At 43.7% G+C, this 25,348-nt stretch overlaps 1 protein-coding gene across 1 annotated transcript in view; it reads right to left on the minus strand.

Moving 5' to 3' along the window:
* Positions 1-9,610: 9,610 nt before the first annotated feature.
* Positions 9,611-25,348, minus strand: part of osbpl3b (oxysterol binding protein-like 3b) — a 67,733-nt gene continuing 51,995 nt past the window's right edge. Inside the window, exons 15-23 of the mRNA XM_048261298.1 lie at positions 25,022-25,151; positions 23,199-23,336; positions 21,653-21,716; positions 20,246-20,324; positions 20,016-20,160; positions 19,618-19,762; positions 18,528-18,654; positions 14,213-14,335; positions 9,611-10,763 (exon numbers count right to left, since the gene is read on the minus strand). Of these exons, the coding sequence (XP_048117255.1) occupies positions 10,670-10,763; positions 14,213-14,335; positions 18,528-18,654; positions 19,618-19,762; positions 20,016-20,160; positions 20,246-20,324; positions 21,653-21,716; positions 23,199-23,336; positions 25,022-25,151 (1,045 nt within the window). The 3' untranslated portion in view covers positions 9,611-10,669. The remainder of the gene's footprint in view (positions 10,764-14,212; positions 14,336-18,527; positions 18,655-19,617; positions 19,763-20,015; positions 20,161-20,245; positions 20,325-21,652; positions 21,717-23,198; positions 23,337-25,021; positions 25,152-25,348) is intronic.

The following is a 25,348-nucleotide window of genomic DNA, read 5'->3' on the forward strand; positions in this document are numbered from 1 at the left end:
TGCACTACCCGTCATCCGATGACAAATATGGCTTATCGCTCGCAGAGGCTATGTCTCGTATAGTAGTTAGAAGAATAGGCCTAGTAGTTTCTGGGTTTGTTTGATAGCGTTAACCTTTACTGTGTTTTTTATTCTGGCCTAGTTGGAGAACATAGGGAGCTTGTTACCGCTTCAGCCCCGAAGTTATCCGTAACCGGGGGCTAACTTCCTAACTTTATCTGAAAGTTGTTAGCAAATGAACGAGGATTTTGGTTTTATCTGCGGATTTATTTTTTGCACTTTTTCCACACGCTAGCGTCTCAGTTCTCTAACAGATATCCCTCTCGCTTTCTCTCTCTCCATCCCTGCGCACGGAAGCTGCACCATTTTACAACAATTGCATCTACATTTTCATATTAGAATGTTTTATCAAGTGTCAGCTTAAACTACCGTGATCAATTTAAGTTACCGAACGGTGTAATGCCCGTCCGTGAATTTGTGTCTGCCGCCGGGTCTGCAATGGCATTAGATAAAATTATACACAAAAATGACAAAAACAGTACTATTAGACATTATCGTCTAAGAGAAAACATAAATAAACATGTGCTCATGAATTTCACCACCATGCACATTTGGTCCCCCCCAATGTTGTTTTCATGGCGATGGCCTTGGTCCAACCGGCTGTGGACACCACCTGACCCAGTTCAGGCCTCATGTGCTAGAACCTCAGGGCCGCAGGCCACGCGTGATCATCCTGTGTGTGAAGAGGTAGCGCACACACACACACACCTGCCTGACCCTTCCTGCAACACACCTGGTCATCCTGTGTGTGAAGAGGTAGCACACACACACACACATCCGCCTAGCCCTTCCTGCAACATTTAAACTGACTATTTCTCCAACAGACACAAACACTGAAACACCTTCACACGCACACTTTCACTTCCTGGTCCTGCACCCTGTAACTGGGTAATCTGTTCCCTGATTGGGTAAGGGAGGAGGAGAGTCTTGACCATGGAGGTATTATGTATAACTGGAGAGAGTGACTAAGTCCCGCCCTCCATACAAATGAATGGTGGAGGCTAGGCTAGTAAATCCGGCCAATTCATAGTCAACGCCATCTGGAACACTGGGGTTCGCTAGTCGGCTCTGACCATGCGCCAAGTTACAAAGCTGGAAATGACGCATGGACCAACGTCGATTTTTATTGGATATTCTGTAAAAAGAGAGTCGTCCTCCAGTAAGAGGGTGGCGATAATGCACATAAAGTCCTTGCCTCATAACAAGAAGAAGAAAAAGTTGCTCGGGAACGCGCATGGAGTCCGAGTGAAGTCGCCCTGAAGCGCAACTTAATTTTATTGGATAACAGCGATAACAGCGGCTCTAACTAAGAGCGGTCTGCCTGCTGTCCTGCTACAAATATGCATTCGAACATGACGTGAAATATCCGTAGTCGAACTATAAATAAACTATTCGGTTTTTAGTGCCAAGTGTAGCACATTTTTACAGTCTATGATTGGTTTGTTTTTTATTTATTTTTTTGTTTGCCATCCCATAGCGGGTGCTCTAAATGTATTCTAGCGTTGGCCCATGACCAAATCAAGCCAATAATAGCCAGTAGCCACAATAATGACTGGAGCCAGAGCCCTCAATAGCCACCCTGTTTTGAAAATAATATTGAAGATATTCAATATGATTAAAAATAGTATTGAAGATAACGCACAGAACGGTCAGCCTGAGTGGACAATTACATCCCCAACTCATCTAAAATGTGGTGTCTTTACTTTGAGTTGTACACCGCAGATGGTGAAGACAAGTAACCGTTAAAGAGAATGTTGTCTGCGGACTCAGCAAAAAAACGCATCCACGACATCCAATCTTCGCGCTCACCTGTGGAGTTACCATCCAAATGAGGCAGCGGTGTCAGAGGCACAGTAGACGGCCAGAGTATCGCCAGGCGTCCAACATCGTATGATGGCATACTTTCCGTAAATCCTAAATTATGTCCGGCGTCTGCTATTTACTTAGGCTGCGCAATTAAGCACAGGTATTTATTTGAGGTAGGCTTATTCGAGGCAGACCTTTTCTACGTTATTGTGAGACATGCGTTTTGTTTGGAGCGGCATACCAGGCTATTAAACGCAGACGATTTTCGGTTTTGGTATGAGATTTAAATTACTTTTTGACTTTTATTATATAGTTAAATGTTGAGACTGATTGGCATTTAGATCTAGAGGGTATTTGATGATCACTGTTTCGTGTAGTTGAAAAAGTGTTGGAATCTCCAGCTGTTTATTGCGAGACAAGGCAATTTCCTTCATTCATTGAACGTGCGCTGTGCTCTAATGGAAACCTTATTGCATAGCGAAGTAGCCTAAATTGAGTTTTTTTTTTTAAATTATGCATGGTTTACTTTTTATTAAATTCGTAGGCTGGAATGCCTCGCGGCAATAATTGTGTTTAAATGTAGTAGCCTAGTGCTTCAGCCTCTGGCGAGCTCCAAAGGGGGCGGCTATAGGTTGAGAGCAACGTGTTGGAGACCCATGGTGTAACGAGACAAGGTCTTTATGCCGCTGTTGTGTAATTTATTGTCTTTAATCATGTTTAGGCTATGTTTGTTCGGGACAAACAACAACGAAACAAGATCAATACAATTTTCTTTATTTGTCATATGATGGATAAACAACCACAATATGCACGTCTTCTCATAGGCTCCTCAAGAAATACGCACTGAATAACGTTTGGCTGTAGCCGCCGGATAGGTACCCGCCCACCAACATGTACGCGCATGAGAGCTCGTGCCCAACACAGATTTTCGTGCATGGAGCTGGTTCCAAATGCTCCATGCAGCGCCATATTTGAAAATGGCGTATGCTAACATGCCGAAGCTAATCTGCACGCTCTTGACCCCCTGGTCTTGACAGTGCCAGCTTGATGAAAGGTTGTACACGGTGAATTGTGCTATTGTTTTCAATAACCTGTTGGTTGATTTTTGTTCTGCCTCTAACAAAGTTGCTTAAAAACAACAGTGATTTTGTATAGTCTGCTGACTCTGAATGTGCTTTTCAGACCGCCAAGGCATTGCTTTGCAGTGCTCTTGTGCTTGCAGCTCCAAACTTTGAGCTGCCATTCAAGCTTGAAGTGGACGCAAGTGTAACAGGTGCTGGTGCAGTTCTTCTCCAAGAAGCCGCGGACGGAATTGATCACCCCGTCTGTTACTTTTCAAAGAAGTTTTTAAAACATCAACAGCACTACAGCACCATTAAAAAGGAGGCACTTGCCCTTCTCCTTGCACTGCAAAACTTTGAGGTTTATATTGGTTCTTTTACAGAACCAGTACTTGTGTACAATGACCATAACCCCTTGACCTTCCTCTCTAGGATGAGAAATTCGAACCAGCGCATTATGCGGTGGTCGCTCTACCTGCAGTGCTTCAACCTGGAGATCAGGTATAAAAAGGGTAGTGAAAACATTTTGGCAGACACTTTGTCTCGTTCCACCATGGGGTGAATTTTGAGTTTTATCAATGTTTTATTGGTAATCAACACGATATGTTGATTTTTGGTGGTGGGGGTGTTACGACCCTGTGGTCGTATATATAAAATATCTGTTCCTTGTGGCTTGTGGCTTCCTTTTCATTCTTGTCTTGCAGATTGCCTCTTTGCCAGTTTGCTGATTGCCAGTGCAGCTTAATTGACCAATTGCAGTCATTGGTTGTTTCGGGCTGCTGGCCCTTTAAAAGTTCAGCCATGACGTCATCAGGGGCGCTCTTCCGACTTCCTTGAGACGCATGCCACGCCACTCCTCGCCACCTTCCGGGAAGTGAACGGCGGGCTGTTCAGGCCTACTTTGGAGGCCTGGTGATTTTTCCTTTGTTTGCGGTACTTTTTCGTTAACCTTAACATTGAGTCTTTTATTTAAGTTATTCTATTTTTCTTATTAATAAATATAATTAACTTTATCTTTTGTCTGCCCGTTATTGCTCTTTGTTATTTCCCTAAGCCCTAGACAAGGGACATAACAGTTTCTTTTTGTCAAGTCTTTTTGTTTGTTTTTGTCGGCACTATTTTCACACTGTCAATAAATCTGCACTCTCCACCCAAATTCCACGTTTGCTTGCTGTGTCTTCACCCCATCATGGTTCTGTCCCAAATCAAATTTTTCAAACCTTGAGTCTGAGAAAGGCGCTATATAAATAAAACGATTATTATATTATTATTATTATTATTATATATCACCACTTCCTGCAGGAGAGCCATTTTGTCACACTGTGGAACTGAAAATATTGTACGTCCACATAAAAACCTGTAGAAGCACCACTCCTGAAAATGGGTGTCAGAGTTCAGCGGTTTCCTGAAATGGTGACGTGCGCTCTGTAGGCTGCCCATCTCACCAGACCAGCACAAACAGCTGACACGTCGAACACACAAACTGGACAAGAGAGAGTTTCACTTCCCTCTGCTGGGCCGAACGTTAGAAACACATTTAAGGTTCAAGTCATGGTGTGTGTGTGTGTGTGATAGTGGTGGAATGTGTGTGTGGGAGTGAGAGTGGTGGTGTGTAATTATGCCTGTGTCTTCATGCATTACTCCTGCATCAGTGCCACGGGCATAGCAGCTGCAGTGTGTGTGTGTGTTTCTCTGTGTGTACAGTATGTGTGTGTGAGTGTTTCTCTGTGTGTTTGTATGTGTGATTCCCTGTGTGTATGATTGTGTGTGTTTCTCTGTGTGTGTATGTTTCTGTGTGTGTGTGTTTCTCTGTGTGTGTATGTGTGTCTCTGTGTGTTTCTCTGTGTGTGTGCTTGTCTGTGTACATGATTGCTATGATGAACTCATCAAATATCAGCCCATTCAGGCAAAGATCAGTGGTGTTGGCTATGCATGTAATTTGGTAATATTGTTATTTCACAGCCTGCGGCATATGCACAAACTATTACTGAGTTACAATTGATAGAAGAAATCCAACAAGCTTGCGAAATCTCAGCTGTAATAGGCAGTCTTGGTGTGACACTGGCAACATTTTCACAAGATTGTTAGAAGATGTATTTCACCCCTGGACATATTTGAATCCTTGTGAGAAATGTGGTTATAGATTACTCAAATGTTTGGGTGTGTGAGTATTAAATAGATTACTCAAATGTTTGGGTTTGGTGTGTGTGTAATCATGCCAGTGTATCCCACATCAGTGCCACAGACTCAGATAACCAGCAGCAGCGTGTGTGTGTATGTTTGTGTGTGTATATGTGCGTGTGTGTGTGTATCGTGTGTTTTTCAGGTTTATTCATCATCATCATCATTTCTTGTGTAGTGAACTCCATGTGTTACCGGACAACCATTTATGCATTTGAAGCTACAACCAGTGCTGTGCTTGTACATGTCAGTGAGTGTGTGTGTTTATATATGTGTGTGTGTGTGTGTGTGTTGTGTAGTGTAGTGTAGTGTAGTGTACTTCCAACAGGACACATGGAGCACTCTCTCTGTGAGGCGTACTGTATATTACTGATATATTTCGGATACACTCATTCTCATACATCCAATCAAATCTATCATGTGAGACAGTAAGGCATCAGACAGGCAAAGAGATTGCATCCTCAAAAAGACAGACAGACAGACAGCTGTCTCACCTAGCAGACTGACAGAGTCTTACCTATCTTCCCCAACAGGTGGATATGTAGCTGTCTATCTCTCCATGCATGACATGGAGCTGTTTTACCTGTCTCACTGAGCAGGCAGGCTAGTACTCTTACTCATTTTACCTCGGAGGTAGACAGACAGCTGTCTCACCCAGCAGGTAGACAAGCAGCTGTCTATCTTACTGAGCAGGTAGGTAGACAGGTACCTGTCTCACCCACATATTTCACAGACCTAAGAGACAGACAGACAGACAACTGCCTCACCTCTCACTGAGCTAGCAGACAGGCAGCTGTCTTACCCATCACACAGGAGGTAGACATTCAGAGTCTCTAGTGAATGACGGGAGACAGATCCCAGATAAGCTACTGGTATCAGAACAGCAGTAGTGTCCAAACACATGTAATTTTGACATTGAGCCACTGGATGGCGCTGTAGAGCAGCTCTAGAGTCCAGAGAGAGACAGTGTAGTTTTGCAGCTCAGTTCTGCATCCACACACAGTGCACTGGAGTGCATGGAGTTGCATAGTTGCATTGGAGCTCCACATGAGAGTCAGTGAGAATCAGAGGGTCAGTGATGGTCGATTATGGTCAGTGATGGTCAGGGTCGGTGTTTGCATAAGAGGCTAGAGAGCTTAGTGGGGCGCGGTGACACTTTAAGGCATCTGACAGCTCAGGCACACAGCAGGTCTAACAGCAATCAAGCAGGAAGTGTGTGTGTGTGTGTGTGATGCGGTCTAACAGAATGTGTGTGTATGTGTGTGTGTGTGTGAGTGAGTGGATCTAACAGTGTGTGTGAATGGAATGTGTGTGTGTGTGAGTGATTGTGTGAGTGGGCCTAACAGTGCTGGAGATGGGAGCATATTTGTAGTGATCCAAGGCGAGGATTGTGTGTGAGCACGTCTATCGGTAGTCGTTTTTACACTAAGAGCGCAACATTCACGGTAAGAGGAGACGTCTTTATGCTGCATCGTGTGTCTGAAAACGAGGCGAAACTTTGCCATCCTGGTACTTGGTACTGCAAGTGTTTACATACAAGCCGGAGGAGCCAGGAGGCAGGACCAAACAGCATGAAGCGTGACGTGCAACATTGGCCGTGAGGAGTAGCCTGACACATGGCAACACATGGGAACAAACAAATGATTTTCTGAACTGGGGATTTTGCCATCACTAACTTTACCACCATAACTTTTGACAACTGAAAATAAAATGTGATACAATGAACAGAAAGCCTCTTCAATGTGCTTAATCGCCATGTAGGCTAGCCTGTTAATCAAATTAATGTATGAAAATAAAGTTATGCGTCACTTAGTGAAGGAGAGCAACATTGCTATTCCCTGAAGATGAGTCAGATGTAGCTACAGTTAAGTTATGTTGGCCATTCATCTACAAATGCTTTTCTTATGGATGCCAGAAACTGCATATTATACTATGACAGTTTGTATGGGTAAAGCCTGCTGTCGCGAGTTTTTGGCCAGGGCCATATGCTCTAGGCTACAACAAACTGTTTCTGGAGAGAATTTAGGATTTAGTCAGACCTGTGTGATGGTAGAATATGGCCAGGCTATCTCCATCTCTAACTAGCACATATTGAGAAGATTGCATGACAGAAATAACACTGGACTAACTATGGATAACTGTGGATAACCATAAAGGTAAGAGTTCATTGTCCTCCCATTTAGCTGTGTTTACTAGTTTGGATGCATAGCATGCTAGTTTGTTTGTTAAACAGTGACATTAAGCTATGTTCGCTAATGTCAAGCTTCTAAATGTTATGTGGCTAACGGTGGTTATAATGTGATAATGTAAAAGCTTGCTAGGACAGACGCTCCAGGAGTTCATACTTGTTTTATCTCTGGATTTTAGGGTAGCCTATATGGCAACCGATTTCATTCCGACCTACAGTCAACTCTAGCAGGCAGGATTTAGAGACTGTGGTAATGTGCTCTCTGCTATTGCTGCTTTTGATCAGTCAGATTTTAAATCTCCTGTGGTGGGTTGGACATATGTCGTGTCATCAAAACGCCCATCCAGATTCCCCCTATCTGCCCTAACGCATTTACACCGGTACCAGAATGAATCTTTTCGCCTTTATGTCTACCCTGTCTGGTGGTAAAATTGGGGGGACACTTCGAACCGCCGTTCCGCCTCGGTGTGTGTAAAAAGGACAGGTGTTCCGCGATAAAGGTACATACCGGTGTTACATGGCAACTGGCTCCCATGTTAACTGGCTGCGTTGATGACGTTTCATGATTGATGACGAGTCTTTGCCAGATGTGGCCGCTTGCAGATTTGTCACTTTCTGGCCTACTAGAGACGCACACAAATATGCATGACATGTTTAAAAGTCAAAATTGTATGTAGTACTACATGCACTGGACCATGAATATGCAACCCAAAAAACAAACACCTAAATAGCATAAATTAACTCCACATGGGCATTGAACCACGAATAATTAATTGACTTTGCTTGGTAATCAGACGTCTATCCACTTGCGCCACGAACCAGCTGACGGCACTCACAGAAATGGACTTCAGTTGTATGATTAAAAGAAGTCAGCTAACGTTATTATAATTGTAACAAGTTAACATAGCTGTTCATGTTATCTGGCTACCATGTTATCATGCTACCGTTGCCCAAGCCATTTAGTAGGCCTTCAAAGTATCATGGTTAAGTTTTACAAACGTTTCACTGAGGTTAGGCTGTGGCCGCCCCTACCTGAAGTGTCTGTAGAGCCACATGAACGTCAGCAAATAAATCAAATAAAAATGTGTTGCCTAATTGTGTATCCTTTTGTCAAGCCTATTCTTTTAAGAATTCAGTTCATGAAACACAGGCATTGAAACACACACTGCAATGGGCAGGAGAAGTATAACGTGTCCATATTTTACACAAAATTTGCGCACAGGGAGAGTCAAAACTCTTAGGCTTATAGGCTATTAACGTTAATGTTACTGACATGTAAACATGGGTTTGATGTTTTTTTGATACTTTATTTCCTAATTCTCGCGTTGGGTGCTTCTCCTGTGGCGCAACAGGTTAATGCCTATGCATTGCTTTTTCACGCAGTCGACGTAGGTTCAGTCCTCCCCATCACACGTTTTTTTGTATTATTATTTATTTATTTTTAGACTAGCAACGCTTCCTCAATTTAGGCTACAGATACTAGGTGGCCACAGAGAGCATGACCAGCAGTCAGTGAAATGTTTGAAAACTTAACCATGGTACTTTGAAGACCTACTGGCTTGGGCAACTGCTGTAGCAAGACAACACCATCAGCCATGTTAACTTGCTACAATCATTACCTGACTTCTTCTAATTGTATAGAGTAAGTCAAGTAAATTTCACTATGACTTATCAGCTGGTTCATGGCGCAAGTACGTAGATGAATGGTTATCATGTAAAAGGTTTCATTTAGGAAGCAGGTTCGATACCCACGTGGAGTTATTATTAGGCTGTTTAGGTATTTATTTTTTTGGTGGCATATTTATGGTCCAGTGCATGTAGCGTACTAGAGACCATTTTGACATTTAAATATGTCATGCATAGTTGTATTTGTTCGTCTCCAGTTTCCACCAGAAAGTGACAAATCTGCAAGCGGACACATCTGTCAAAGAAACGTCACCAACGCAGCCAGTTAACATGGGTGCCAGTTGCCATGTAACACCGGCAATGTAAAAGGGGCTAGTGATGGAGACCAGGGCTCTGTAACTTGAAAATCAAACGTAAATTTACGTGTACGCATGGCTTACAAACTCGTAAATCATAACGATCCAGGTGTAACTGAAACTTGTCAAAAGTCACATGTAAGATGCACAGAACTTAAACTGTAACTCGAAAGAGAAACAACGGTAAATAGGGAATCAGCGTCTGTTTCCCCCTGACAACCTGACAACGACGTCTGGATTTGGCTGTCACTGTCTTCAGCTGCTTTGAATGGCCGGAAAAAAGAGAAAGCCTAACTTTACAGCTGAAGATAAGGAAATAATTGTCGCTGGGGTAGAGAGGAATAAAAACATTTTTTATTCTCAAGCTGACGAACAATGATACATTCTAGAAATAAGCTGGGTGATTAGGAGCAGCACGTAAGACCCGACAATCAATGGCAGGAAACGAATGCTAAAATAGGCAAAACAGAGGCGAAGAGAATGCAAGGCAAGCATTGTGTGGTCTGAAGCACACTTCACAAGTTACATTACACGTAGACTTCCAAATCATTTGAGTTACAAGCGTATCTTTTTACGATAGGCTTACGATATACGTAAGGTCTTCGAGCAGCTAACGTGTGCTTCGAGTTACAGGGCCCTGAAGTGTGTGTGTGAGCAGGTCTAACAGTGGTGGAGATAGCCAAGAGTGTGCTTTTACTCACAAGGGAAACCACACCAGGCGCGTTACTGAAGCGTTCCATTCATAACGCGTAAAAAACGTTTTAGAAGACTGGTCTATTTTTTCGAACGTACGCGCCGCTATCATGTATGGTGTAGCTACTTCCATTGAATATAGTGGAAGCTAATTGTTGCAGCAGAGTTACGTGCCCGGGATACACTTGAGGCTGTTGGTGGTGGAGGAGATGATGATGGTGATGATGACAAAGATGGCAGATGACGACGATGATGGTGATGAAGATTATGCGGATGCTGAAGATGACAGCTTTGTGTTTCACTCAGGTTAAGATAGTGATGATATTTACTAACGCACACTCAGAGAAGGTGTGTGTGTATGTACATGTATGTGGGCATGTTTTCAGTATGAAGTGAGTGTGAGCGTGTGTGTGTGTGTGTGTGTGTGTGTGTGTGTTGAACAGATCACTGGTTGGACAGCACACACAGTGGTCCTATTTGGGCTGTTTCGGCGAATAACATCAGTCCAGAGGTCCATTCAGTCCTGCCGTGTGTGTGTGTGTGTGTGTGTGTTCGCGTGTTCGCTCTGTGTCAAAACTGTAGATGTGAGCAGAGGTTTCCAGGTAGATGGCTGAAGCCGGGGGTCAGAGGTCACCCGACCACGGGGCAGTCCAGGGGTCAGAGGTCACCAGACCACAGGGCAGTCCAGCGGTCAGAGGTCACCAGAGCACGGGGCAGTCCAAGCGACTAAAGCCGTCTTTGCGCAGCTCCCAGTACGTGCCATTGCTGACCCAGGTATCGTCCTTACACTTCCTGCTCACAACACACACACACACACACAGACAGACAAGGTGGTTCAGTATACAAGACAACTGTGTTTGTGTATGTGTATGTGTGTGTGTGTCTGTGTGTGTGTGTGTGTGTACGTGTGTGCAGGGTGCGATTTGTCAAAAAAACAGAGGGGGGATATTATTTTTTTTTCATCATGAAAAATCTGTTTTAAGTTAACGGTATGCCTATTACATTTCGAACAGTTGAACATTCATTTAAAATTTCACATCTTTAATTAGACCAGTGTTGGCGTCGTTACTCTAAAAAAGTAATGTATTACACATTACTCGCTACTGTAAAAAATGTAATCCCTTTGAATTCCTTTGACTCTTGTATGGATAATTTTACTCTTTGGGACAATTATTTATAATATTTCTTTAGGATTTTTGCCTTGTTTAACATGTCGGGAATCCCAAAGTTTCCTGTTTGAAACAGCCAAGATGAGGCGTCTTCTCACTGATCAAGTTCGTTTCACATGCAGGGATATGCCCCATTTCTAATCATTATCACTTATGGAAATAATGTAAGTGAGAATAGGAGCAGGCTTCACTCAATATGTTAGCCTGGGTGCCATTCCGAACTTAGTCCCGCCCCACGGGAAGTTCGGTCTGGCATTGCTCCATTGTGGGGCAAGTATGCTCGCCCTAAATCGGGCGGACCAATCAAATCAGGCTTTACGATGATAGACCAGGCGCTGTTGCTCACCTGTCCATCACGTCATCTGAGCACGCTTAGATTAGGCTTATGTTTGAAACAAAAACGCTGTGGCTAGAAGGATACATGGCTTTTAAGACCCCATATGGAAAATTCATATTATTTAATGAGTTTGTATCACTGAAAACGATTATTTCTGAAACTTTAGCCAAAGTTGAGATGTGGTAAAAAACTGGTGGTTTCACTTTCATCAAGGGAAAACAGCGCTGTTGCATTGCGACATGTTCCCCTCGTTCATTTGAAATCTCTGATTGACCAATTGTTCGAGGGATTTGCGACAGCCTTTCCCAGCTGTTTAAAGCAACACCATTTTAGTACCTTAAAATAATGTTTCCAAAATCATTTCAGTGGTTCATCAACTCGTAACAGGGTGAGCGGCACTTTCTGCATTAAAGCCATGGCCTCTATCGGCTATAACCGCACTATGTAAGTTTGCCGGATCGGGTAGCGGATCTGTAGTTCTATGAAATGAGACATGAGAAACTACAAATTTGACTTGCATCTGATGTCGCAATACATCGTACTTTCATAAAATCATGCAACATATTCTACCTTGTCTGTGGACATTGTTATTTGCAAAGCTGGTGCTGGATAAACAAATAGTGCGTGCGACAGAGGAAAAGTTCTTTGGTGTTGCTTTAACATGTTTGTAGCATATCACTGTTCAACAGAATTATTTTTAAAAACGGAGGGGATATACGAGCAGAAGGATGGTTCGTGTGTTTTCTTCCTACACCTCTGATTGGTTAGGTCTATCCAATTGAGTGCAGAGGCATTCCCCCCCTGTATTGGTTGAAACACGCCCCATAATTACGTCCCAATGGAGCAGTATCGGACTCATATTCTGACTAGAATTTGAGTATGACAACGTCAGGCTATCAATATGTAGGCTACCTTTATAAACTGTTATGAGTGCTGGCCTGAATGGTTGGATCAAGTCAAGTAGGAGGGGGGTCACACCATGCATGAGGTTACTGAAGAAGGCACGCGCCGAAACGCAATAAAAAGTAAACTCATGCATGGTACGGCCTCCCTTCTACTAGATTTATGAAAATACATATCCAACCCAAAACTAACCTTTACCCTGTTGGACTTTTGCACGTTTTCAAAGGCTAAACATTTAAATGTGTTAATAAGTTAGCTACAAGTAATTTTGCTTGTTATTTTTATTCAGATTTTACATTCTGGGAGGTGATCCACAAAAGCCTATGGTCGGAACAATGGGATGTCGGAGCAGAGGGTCTATTTTTTTGTAAACAAAGGGACGTCGGATTACTGGGCTGTCGGACCAAAGGGATTTTTTCGGATTATTGAGAGGTCAGAACATTGGAGCGTCGGACAAGTGGGCAGTCCTGGCTAATGACAGGATAAAGCACGGCAACATGTGTCTCCAAGGCTTCCTATTTTCTAGGCTAGATGGAGGATTCCTCAAAACTATCTCTCTTATCTCAGATAGGAGAATAGGCTGAAGTAATATTAATATTTAACGCGTTACACTGCTCCATACTGACAAATGTAATGTGATTACTTAGTCTGATTCAGACGTGTTACTGTAAACAGTTTGCTCTGATGTCGGACTTCATGTGGCCTTTTCGGCTTTCCTGTTGGCGCGTCATCTGCAGCGTCTAGACCTTTTATCCACATCTTTGCAAACTTCTGAGCAGGGAACGGATGCACGTCTGGTCCATTAACAGCGATGAAGAGAAGACACGTTCATTCTGTTGCACTCAGCAGTGAGGATGTGATTCATGGCGCTAAATCCACATATACAATGTATTTATGTGTGTTTATGTTCGCGAATTCCAAGACTGCAAAAGTTCGGGTCAGGTGAAAGTTAGTGCCAGCAATGTAGGCCATAGGTGTAAGAAAACTCTGTCACAACCTGCCTGTTATTTCAATTGGTTTTTAATCATTGATGGGGTTGTCCCCCCCGAAGATGAAATTCATTCAGCAGAGCTAGGGATGTAAAACAGGGTACCCCCAGAATTGTCAGACCTAAATTTAAGACTTTTTAAGACCTTTTTAATACCACTTCAGATGAAATTTAATACCTACATCACACCCATTCGGATAGAATAAATAATATTAAAGGTAAGATTAAACCTCAAATAATTACTATTTACAAGTGTTTGAACATGCCAACATGAACATGACAGCAGTGCAGTGGCAACGCAAAGATTTGTCGCGGGAGTAACGTGACTGAATGTCCTGCTTCATGGACCAATTTACACGGAATAGAACCTAGTTGATACGCTACGTGAGGATATTAGACTAAATCTATTGATCATTTGAAAAATTAAGACCTCCGTGAAAAAATTCCAGACTTTAAGGTGAAATTCAATACCTTTTAAGGCCTTAATTTAGGAAAATGAAATGGAATACTTTTAAGACTCCGCGGGTACCCTGTAAAAACCAGAGGAGGAGTTCCCCCATCCCCCCCAACAAATCGCACCCTGCGTGTGTGTGTGTGTGTGTGTGTGTGTACGTACTGGAAAAAGCGGTGTGTGTGTGAGTGTGAGTGTGTGTGTGTACATACTGGAAAAAGCGGGGTGTGTGTGTGTGTGTGTGTACGTACTGGAAAAAGCTGGGTGTGTGTGAGTGTGTGTGGTTTGTGTGTGTGTGTGTTTGTGTGTGTGTGTACTTACTGGAAAAAGCTGGGTGTGTGTGAGTGTGTGTGTGGTTTGTGTGTGTGTGTGTTTGTGTGTGTGTGTACTTACTGGAAAAAGCGGGGTGTGTGTGAGAGGTGGTTCTCCTCCAGTACGTGACGACGTTCTCTCTGTAGCTGTTCAATCCGCTGCTTCTGCTCTTCTGCAGCCTCAACATGACCTTCCTCCAACAGCCTGACACACACACACACACACACACCACACACACACACATACACCACACACACCACACACACACACACACACACACACACACACACACACATTATACACACATTATGGTTATGGTTATGGTTATGGGATTTGGCAGACGCTTTTGTCCAAAGCGACATACAAATACAAAACAATATAATACTTAAATTTAACAGGGAACAGATTAGAATGTTGGTCAGACTACATTAAGGAGAATAGCAATAATAAACAACAATGTCAATTTAATCAATAACAAAAACAATAGCATGGTAAGACTACATTAAGGAGAATACAAATAATAAACAACAATGTCAAATTAATCAAACAGCCTAATGAAAATAAACAATATTATACAAAGTATAACGCATAAGAAGCGCTTAATGAACTAAGTCCATGTTGAACAGGAATGTCTTTAGACCCCTCATGAAAGACCCAAAACTATCACAGGAATGGAGAGCACTGGGCATTCTCATTCACTGGGCAACTCATTCCACCAACATGGAACCACTGAGGAAAAGAGGGTTACACTTTACTTGACAGTATCGACATAAGAGTGACATGACACTGTCATGAACATGTCATAAACAAGTCATAAACGTTTATGGCATAACGCTTCTGTTATTAAGTGTCATTCATTTTTTGTCATAACGAGTTAGGGCTAGGATTAGGGTTAGGGTTAAAGTTAAGGTTAGAGGTTAGGATTAGGGTTAGGGTTCATGTGTCATGACAGTGTCATGTGTTCATGACAGTGTCATGTCACTCTTATGTCGATACTGTCAGTGTCAAGTGTTTAAGACTGGTCGACACAACAGACGGTCATCAGAAGACCGCAGTGGGCGGTTGGGGATGTACATCTTGAGCATTAAATTAAAATAACAGGGAGCAGATCCAGTTAGTGTCCTATATAGGCCAAAGTGAGAGATTTAAATGTAATTCTGGCCACTATAGGGAGTCAGTGGAGAGTAACTTGGAGAGGAGTTACATGTGTCCTCTTTGGCTGATTGAAGACAAGGCGTGCTGCAGCATTCTGAATCAGCTGTAACAATCTTACTACACAAGTATAATATCAACCACAAAGGAACCTTAGATCTTCCAATGTTAATCTTTTAATTGTGCAAAGGGCTCCACAAGCAAAGCGGAGAAGCTGCTTTTATCCATTATGCACTAAAGCTATGGAACACCCTGACTCTGTACAGCAAACAGGCAAATTCTGTAAACATCTTTAAAAATACCTAAAAACATCCCTGTATATGAGAGCTTTTAGGTAAGTCACTTTTATCTTGTAGCCTATTTCTTCACATTATTTTACATTCTACTGCTGCTATTTACAGGTTCTTCCTATTTTCACTGCATCAGATACCACAACACATACAATACAACTATCTCCTTACCATCTTGTGAATTCTCATTTTTACTTCATTCTAAATCTCTGATGTTTTATTTATTATTTAGTTTGTTTGTCTTATTACATGTCTCTCTATTATTGTGTTAGATGTACAGTAAAGCACATTGAGCTGCATTCTGTGTATGAAAGGTGCTACAAATAAAGCTTATTACTATTATTACACATACTCACAACCCACATGATACACACACACACACACACACACACACACACACACAAACACATCACATACACTCACACACCCATGCCCCCCACATAATACCCACACACACACACTCCCCACATGATACACACATGCACACAAACACACAACCGCATCACACACACTCACACACCCCATATAATACACACACACACACACACACACAACCACATCACGCACTTACACACACCAAAAGCCATGTCACATTATTACACACACTCACTCCCCACATGATACACACACACACACACACACACACACACACAAACACACACAACCGCATCATACACACTCCCCACATGACACACTTGTGCACAATTAAACACACGCACACACCCCACATAATACCTGCACACACACACACACTCATGCAAAAGCCATGTCACATTATTATCCTGCTGTCCTTGATTGACAGTGATGATGTAACCTTGACAGGATGCTGTGCTCTGATTGGCTATGACATAATGATGTTTACCTAGAGAGACGTCTGGATCCCAGCTTACACACCTCTCTCTCATTCTCTCTATCACTCTTTCCTTTTCTCTCTCTCATTCTCTCTCTGTCCTACTTCTGCCCTGCTGTTATCCTTGACCTCACCTCTCTCTTTCCCCCCTCTCTCTCCCTTTCCTCTCTCTCTCCCTTTCCTCTCTCTCTCTCTTTCTCCCCCCCCCCTCTCTCTCTCTCTCTCTCTTTCCCCCCCCCCACCCTCTCTCCCTCTCTCTCTCTCTCTGGCCTAGTTGTATTCTGTTCTCCTTGCTGGACTATAAAAAGCTCACAAACAGATACAGACAGACAGGGAGGCATGATGATGATCTAAAATAGAGCAGGTGTGTGTGTGTGTGTGTGCCTGTGTATGTGTGTGTGTGTGTGTAAGCGCTTTCAGACATAATGTAAGACCGAGGTTCTGCCCGATGTTAAATAGTGGGGCCATTATATCTGAAATCCATAACCGGTCATATGGAAGTCCTGATTTACCCGGTGTTTATACTACTCCCCCCTAGTATTTCCTCCGGACATTATGTAAATGTGCTGTGTCTGAACGAGGAGTAGAACATGCGGTTAAAATTCACACCTAGTGAGAGGGCGTGTTGGTGACGTTTCTTTCATGCGTCCATGTGGTTAGATCTAACTTAAATGCCAGTGTTATGATGGAGTGGCATGCTGTCCAGAAAATATCCGACCTGGAAAGATGCAGACATCACAGAGCTACTGTCCATGAGGGCAGACAGCATTTTGATAGAACACCTGAAGGCAACGTTAGAGACACGTTAGCCTACAACTGCATGGCAAGGACAAACGAATTCAGAAGACTGAATCATCATAAGCAGAAGGCGCTGAAAAGGCAGTAGCCTACAGCGGCGTCGTTGGACGACAATAACAGGAGTATTTAATAAATTGTTAGCCAACACGGTTTTCTGTTCATTGATAGCCTTCATGACCTGCTGAGCTCATTGATATTTGCTGAGCATATATGCCTAGAGAAAAATGAAAACGAAGAAAACCCAACTTTGTTCCAAGCTCCTTACGTAAATGCACACATGGGGAGAGGATGCTTTTGGAAAAAATAAACCATGAAAAAACGAACAACTTCACTGTTATTGATGTTAGTATTTTGTTTGTTGCTTAAAAACGATCTTGAAGTCTTGAGTTAGCCTACTGAATTGGCTGGTAGCCTAACATAAAGTTTGTGCATGCTCTCTCTCTCCAACGCAAACCAGATTTGGGGTTCTATAGCTAATTCTGGTGAATAACGTTGAAAACAGATAAATGTGTTTATTTGAAGCACACATACAAATACTGTAGGCTAGGTCAATTTCAAGTGCGCACTTACGTGACTAGCCTACTTCAAGTATTAGCCTATGCACAATAGATTTCTCTTCTTTAGCCTACATAATGCATAGGCTACACTTTGTTAACAAAAGCAGCTGTGACAGGCAGCGGCCGATATATTCTAAGGTCATATCTCGATCTTGTGAACTCTACAAGCCCCCACCCCTCACTTTCGACAACCACACACGGAGATTCTGTAATGTGCGTGTATGTCGCTCACACATAAGTCCGTATAAGGTCAGTATTAGGTCCGCAGGTTAGCATCATATCTGAATCATCCGAAGGGTAGGACCTCCGTTTGACAAACCTCCTCATATACTCCGGAGGTTATATCTGAAAGCGCTTTGTGTGTGTGTGTAGAAGAACTGTTTTGATACAGTGGCAAGATGACATCAGCCCCACTTATAGATGCACAATGTATGTGTGTGTGAGAGAGAGACATATACTGTGTGTGCTGCTGTAAAAGTGTGTGAGATGTGACTGTTGTAAGTGTGTGAGATGTGACTGTTGTAGGTGTGTGAGATGTGACTGTTGTAAGTATGTGTTTGTATATTTTCTCTCTGTGTGTTTTAACTGTTTTTTTTACTGTGATATGAATCCCCCTGGGTCTGAAATAAAGAATTATATCTGCGTGTGTGTGTGTGTGTGTGTGTGTGTGTGTGTATGTCTGTCTGTGTGTGTATTTCCTGTGTGTGTGTGTGTGTGTGTGTGTGTGTGTTGTGGTCGTTGTTGTGCACCTCTGGTCCAGGCGCAGTCGTGTGTCAGTAGGGGGCAGCATTGCTTTCATGCTGGGAGTCAGTTCATTCAGCTCGATGGCAAACTTAGTGAAGCCGTAGTACAACTCATGATCCGCAGGCATAGGGTCTGAGAGGGAAGACACACACGCATGCACACACACACAAACACACGTATACACAGAGTGCATTAGAACTATAGGCCTGAAAGGATCACGTCAAATCTAAAACGTAGTGGACAGCAGTATCAGCAGAGGGCAATATAGGCTACTGATGCATCAGAAGAGACTGGTGTCCTGTTGCATTATGGGTAAATTACTGCCTGATGCAGTAATTATTCATTTTTGCTGTTAACTGGTTATTAGTGCATCATGGGTAGTTGGGCCCTGTTGCATGATGGGTATACTGTGCCTGGCCCATGCAACATTATGGGTATACTGCCTTGCCCCTGTTGCATTGTGGGTAATGTACTGCCTGGTCCCTGTTGCATTGTGGGTAATGCACTGCCTGGCCCCTGTTGCATGATGGGTATATTGCCTGGCCTCTGTTGCATTATGGGTAGCTTACTGCTTGGCACCCGTTGCATTATGGGTAAACTGCCTAGCCCCTGTTGTATTGTGGGTATAGCCCCTGCCCCTGTTCCATAGACCTCTGAAGTTCGCCTACAAAAAATAACCAAAACGGCCATCTTTGCCCATATAAGGAGATCCGGGTGTTAATTGAAGCTACTACCTATGGCAAGTTGCATTGCAAGTTAGCTCTGGGATAGCAAAAATCTAAGTTTGCCGTCTTAGCTTCATACCGAAGATCACAGAACCCACTCGAAGGCAGAGGACAAAAGTGTGTTGAGCAAAATGTCTGCATTTCAGACTTCTTTGACTCCGTAAGAGTTTAGCAAGTGCGATAATTCAAAAACACCATGTTATTTTCCCATAGAGGAAATCACAAGATACCGGATCTCAAAGATGGCAGCTTTTTTGTAGGCGAACTGGTAGGTCTATTGTCCGTAGTTTACTGCCTAGCCCCTGTTGCATTATGGGTATTCTGCCTGGCCTGTGTTGCATGATGGGAAGGTTATTGAGGTGTTGCTCACTGGCTCTCCAGACGCAGGTGGCGGAGGGTGAGTCTCCGCAATAGAGAGCCTCGTGCCATTTCCCAAACAGAGAGTGGACCGCCTTCCCCCGCTGGTCTAGCACTGACCCCTGGACCTCGTTCACACTCGAGTTCCAGTACTTAGCCTGCAGACACACACACACACACACACACACACACACACACACACACATGCATGAAACAAGCACACATGAAACATATACACACAAAGCCACACTTAAGTCAAGGACATTCTGAAGACTAGCCCAGACTAGGGTATACGGGTAATTTTTTTTCGCCCAGGAAAAACCCTGTAGCCCAAATGAAACTGCATAATCGAGGTTTTTGTGCCAGAGCGTGCTGTTGCTGTGTGTGTGTGTATGTGTGTGTGTGTGTGACCTTGAGGAAGGTGATTTTGCAGTGGCAGAGATCGCTGCTGGAGTTCCTGATGGTGATCTCCCCGTAGTGTTCAATCCAACGCTGGCCACTCAGGATGTTGTGGATGCAGGACGTCACCTTAGTCCACTCATAGTGATCCCCAAACCTGACCAAAACACACAGGAGTCAGTGTGTGTGTGTGTGTGTGTGTGTGTGTGTGTGTGTGTGTGTGTGTGTGTGTGTGTACTGACCCTGGTAGTATTACATGGGTCGTGCCTACAGGAACGATCTCCATGGACTTCCCCCAGAACTTGTTCCTCCAACGCATGTCTGTGGAACATCAGAACACAGGTGAGTACAAATCTAGAACCCTGATCAAGAACTAGTGTGTGTATGTGCATGCGTGTGTGTGTGTCTTAGTTTGTTTGTTTGCTTGTGTATGAGTGTTTGCCATATCACCTTGCCAGAAGGTAAAGAACCAGTGTGTGTGTATTTGTTTGTGTGTGTGAATGTCTCTGGGTCCTATCATGACAGTCAAAAGCGCATCGTCACTCGTCAAAAGCTTATTCAAATTTAGTAGGATATCCAGTCCACATTGGGAGGGTTTTCGTTATCAAACGTTGAGCGCATGGCGCAACAAGGTGTTCCCTGGTTTCTTAATCAGTCATGGATGTGTTTGAGGCGTAACATCATTTAAACCAATGAGAATGAGATCTGCCATTCCCTTTAACGACGCAAAGCGCAATGTCAAATAAATGCATCAGTATTTTGATTCAATGGCGCATTTGAAGGAGGCTGCTTGCGAGACCGTATGGAATAGTCATTCCACTAAACCATGCTTTACTAAAACCATAGCCTTCATGCCTTTGCACTCCTCTATTATTTGAACTCATTGGCAAAGTGAAACTAACTTTACCATGGTGTCAGTCAACGACAAGACAGTTATATGCAGTTACTTTCACTGTTGACTGACAATGGGTTACCATCGAAAACATAGGCTGGAAAAAGCAACACTTACCCTAATATTGCTCAAATGACTGAATAAAACATGATTTATTCTGCAGAGGAGTTGCTTATATCTTGTGACAGTGCGTCTTCAGCTGTGCTCCATACGTGTCTCTCGCCTCTCCCCTAATCACTTTTAACCGTCATTACCCATTTGCAAATGATGGTGAATAACTACTCATCATGAGATGTACAGTATTTCGTAATATCTTTATTCTAATTATGTTTACCATTGTAATCGTGCAATTTGTACTGTTTTGCATGGACGCATGCGCTGGTGTATGCTCATGGATGATAGAAGGATGGTGCGTTGTGCACCCGCCAATATGACTGTTGACAATACGCTCTTAAAATAGCATATAAACAACTCGCCATACACTTCTGACCAGGTGTATAATAGCGAATTTTAGACAATGCGCCAGGCCACTCCCTAGGTTGTTAATTGCCACACCCCTGGGCGCATTGTTTAAAAAATAAACGTGCAAAATAAGGAATTAAACTTTGCGCGTGGTGGGAAACAAATTTTTACGCCATGCGCGAGGGTGCAAAATACAGCCCTCTGTGTGTGTGTGTGTATGTTGTGTGTATTTGTGTGTATGTGTACAGTATGTGTCTGAGTGAGTGAGTGAATGAGTGTGTGTGTTCAATCTCACCTTGCCAGAAGGTAAAGTTTTTGGACTCGGCATGGCACGCTGAGACAGGGGGATGATGACTAACCTGAGAGAGGAGGAGAGAGGATGATGAAGAGAGGAGGAGGAGAAGAGAGAGGGAGGAGAGGGAGGGATGAGGACAGAGGAGGAGAGAAGGAGAGAGGAGTGGAGAAGAACAAAGGAGACAGAAGGAGATAAAGAGAGAGAAAGAAGAAAGAGCGAAAGAATGAGAAAGAGAATGATGGAGAGAGAGAGGAGAGGGGAAAGAAAAAAGAGAGGATGAGAGAGAAAGAAAGAGAAACAGAGAGAGAGAGAGAGGGAGAGGGTTAATATGACAGACAGATGCTGGTGTCTGTGATGAATGACAGAAAATCAATCTGGTGACTGGCAGGTTGACAGTAACGTGAGATGTGTTCTAGAAAATTCTCCTGCAGCTTGACTCTTCAACTCTTAGACACACACACACACACACACACACACACACACACACACACACACACACACAGACACACAGACACACACACACACACACGCAAACGTTTATTTCCTGGTTGGTGGACGCTTGTCTGAAGTTTGAAATCATTGGAGTTCAATCACTAACATTTGGTTAACCACGGGGGACACAACGATAACGATAAGCTTGCAACTTAAACGTAATCGCTCCCAGGAACGCCCTCTGTTCGCTGGTTGGTTCGGAGACAAGTTGCCGAAGTAAACAAAGTGAACGAGAGCTATTCCAGAGGCAGTACTGTAGGGAAATGTAAATGAGCGGATGTAGGCTAGCTACTTACTGCCGCCAACAGGCAAAGAAGAGTATTTTGTTACATTGACTGCACTGCATACCACTAACATGCAACCATACACTCAACCAGAGCAGTATGATTAGCAATCCACACCTGATGATCTCTCACAGCACAGTAGTCTGTTGTGGCACACACACACACTATCTCTCTCTCTCTCACACACACACAAACCATCTCTCTCTCTCTCTCTCTCTCTCTCTCTCACACACACACACACACACACACACACACACACACACACACACACACACACACACACACACACACCCTTCATTCGTTAGACTACAACGATCTCTCGCAGCACACTAGTGTGTTGCTGCACAGTGGTTGAAAAACAGCGTTATAGTGTAGTATTGGTGATGTTATAGTGTAGTATTGGTGGTGTTATAGTGTAGTATTGGTGATTAGTGTAGTATTGGTGATGTTATAGTGTAGTATTGGTGATGTTATAGTGTAGTATTAGTGATGGTATAGTGTAGTTTTGGTGATTAGTGTAGTATTGGTGATTAGTGTAGTATTGGTGGTGTTCTAGTGTAGTATTGGTGATGTTATAGTGTAGTATTGGCGATTAGTGTAGTATTGGTGATGTTATAGTGTAGTATTGGTGATTAGTGTAGTATTGGTGATGTTATAGTGTAGTATTGGTGAGTGTGTGTAAGTGGTAGTGTGTGTAAACGGTAGTGTGTGTAGGCAGTAGTGTGTGTAGGCAGCAGTGTGTGTAAGCGGTAGTGTGTGTGTAGGCAGACCTGCTCGGCCATGAAGTTGAAGCCCTTGTCTGGCCGTTGGCACTCGTAGGTCTCCCCCAGCACTGGGTTAAAGGGCTTCCCCCCCGCACGGAAATAGCTCGATGCGTAGCCAGACACTGCAAACGCCGCCACGTACACCTGGAGAGAATCACACACACACACACACACACACACACACACACAGAGACACACACACAAACACCTGTTAATCTGTCAGCATCATTCATTATGTCATTCAGTATGGGTCATCCTTTTAACAGGATGACCCTGCACCTAACATTTATTAACACACACACACACACACACACACACACACAAACTTACAGTAGACACACATACACACCAACAGACACACCAATGCATACAGTAGACACCCCCACACACACACACTTAAAAGTCATACTCCCCCTTCCCTGGATATTAGATATTGGAGTTCAGCCTGGTGTTCATTATAAAGCCATCATCTCTTCAGGCCGGCCAGGGACACCACTCAGCCAGAATGAAGATGGTGTGTGTGTGTGTGTGTGTGTGTGTGTGTGTGTGTGTGGGCATGGGCATGCTTTCTAATCATTATAAATCCATCATATCCTCAGACTGGCCAGTGACACTATTCTGGTGAACTTCCTGCAGACAAATGTCTGTGTGTGTGTGTGTGTGTGTGTAAGAGAGAGAGAGTCTGTAGGTTTGTGTGTGTGAGAGAGAGAGAGTCGGTGTGTTTGTGTGTGAGTGTGTGTGTGTGAGTGTTTGTGAGTGTGTGTGTGTGTGAGAGAGAGAGAGTGTGTGTGTGGCCAGTAACACTACTTCATTTCGGTAAACACTCAACCACTTCACACATTTCACACAGACAGACATGAGTGTGTGTGTGTATCTATCTGTGTGTTTGCATGTGTGTGTGTGTGTGTGTATCTATCTATGTGTGTGTGTGTGTGTGTGTATCTATCTATCTGTGTGTATGCATGTGTGTGTGTGTGTGTGTGTGTATCTATCTGTGTGTATGCATGTGTGTGTGTGTGTGTGTGTGTGTGTGTGTGTGTGTGTATCTATCTATCCGTGTGTATGCATGTGTGTGCGTGTTTGTGAGTGTGAGCATGTGCACATCTGTGCTTTCTAGTCACAAACATAGACTGTAAAAGCCCAGTTTATGCCACTCAACATCCATCACTTAACACACTCAACACGCATCACTGAACACACTCAACATCCATCACTTAACACACTCAACACGCATCACTTTACACATTCAACACCCATCACCTAACACACTCAACACTTGAGCCCTTGAGCAAGGCACCTAATCCCTCACTGCTCCCCGAGCGCCGCTGTGGTTGCAGGCAGCTCACTGCGCCGGGATTAGTGTGTGCTTCACCTCACTGTGTGTTCACTGTGTGCTGAGTGTGTTTCACTAATTCACGGATTGGGTTAAATGCAGAGACCAATTCCCTCATGGGATCAAAAGAGTATATATACTTATACTGTGTGTGTGTGCGTGAGTGTGTGTGTGCATTACCATGCGTAGGTAGGGGTTGTGTGTGTGTGTGTGTGTGTGTGTGTGTGTGTGTGTGTGTGTGTGTTATTGTGTGTGTGTGTGTGTGGTGTGTGTGTGTGTATTACCATGCGTAGGTAGGGGTCATGTGTGTGTGTGAGTGTGTGTGTGTATTACCATGCGTAGGTAGGGGTTGTGTGTGTGTGTGTCTGTGTGTGTGTGTGTATTACCATGCGTAGGTAGGGGTTGTGTGTGTGTGTCTGTGTGTGTGTGCGTGAGTGTGTGTGTGGGTGTGTATTACCATGCGTAGGTAGGGGTTGTGTGTGTGTGTGTGTGTTACCATGCGTAGGTAGGGGTCGTGTGTGTGTGCGGCGCGGTCCAGCAGCTCGCTGTACTCCAGCTCCTCACACAGGTGCTGCAGCGTGTTGAGTGGCTCGTTGAGTTGGACCGGCATGGCCACCTTGGACAGACAAATACACACACCACATTATACACACACACACACACCAAACAGGCATGGCCACCTTAGAAGGATACACACACCACATTATATATACACATATCCACACACCACAATACACCACCTGCATGAATCGATGCGATACGTGATGCCGTGGATGGGATCTGCCACCACGGTTAATAATCCTTGCCTGCCTGCCTGCCACTA

Source organism: Alosa alosa, chromosome 13 (assembly GCF_017589495.1).
Source record: "Alosa alosa isolate M-15738 ecotype Scorff River chromosome 13, AALO_Geno_1.1, whole genome shotgun sequence".
NCBI classification, from domain to species: Eukaryota; Metazoa; Chordata; class Actinopteri; order Clupeiformes; family Clupeidae; genus Alosa; species Alosa alosa.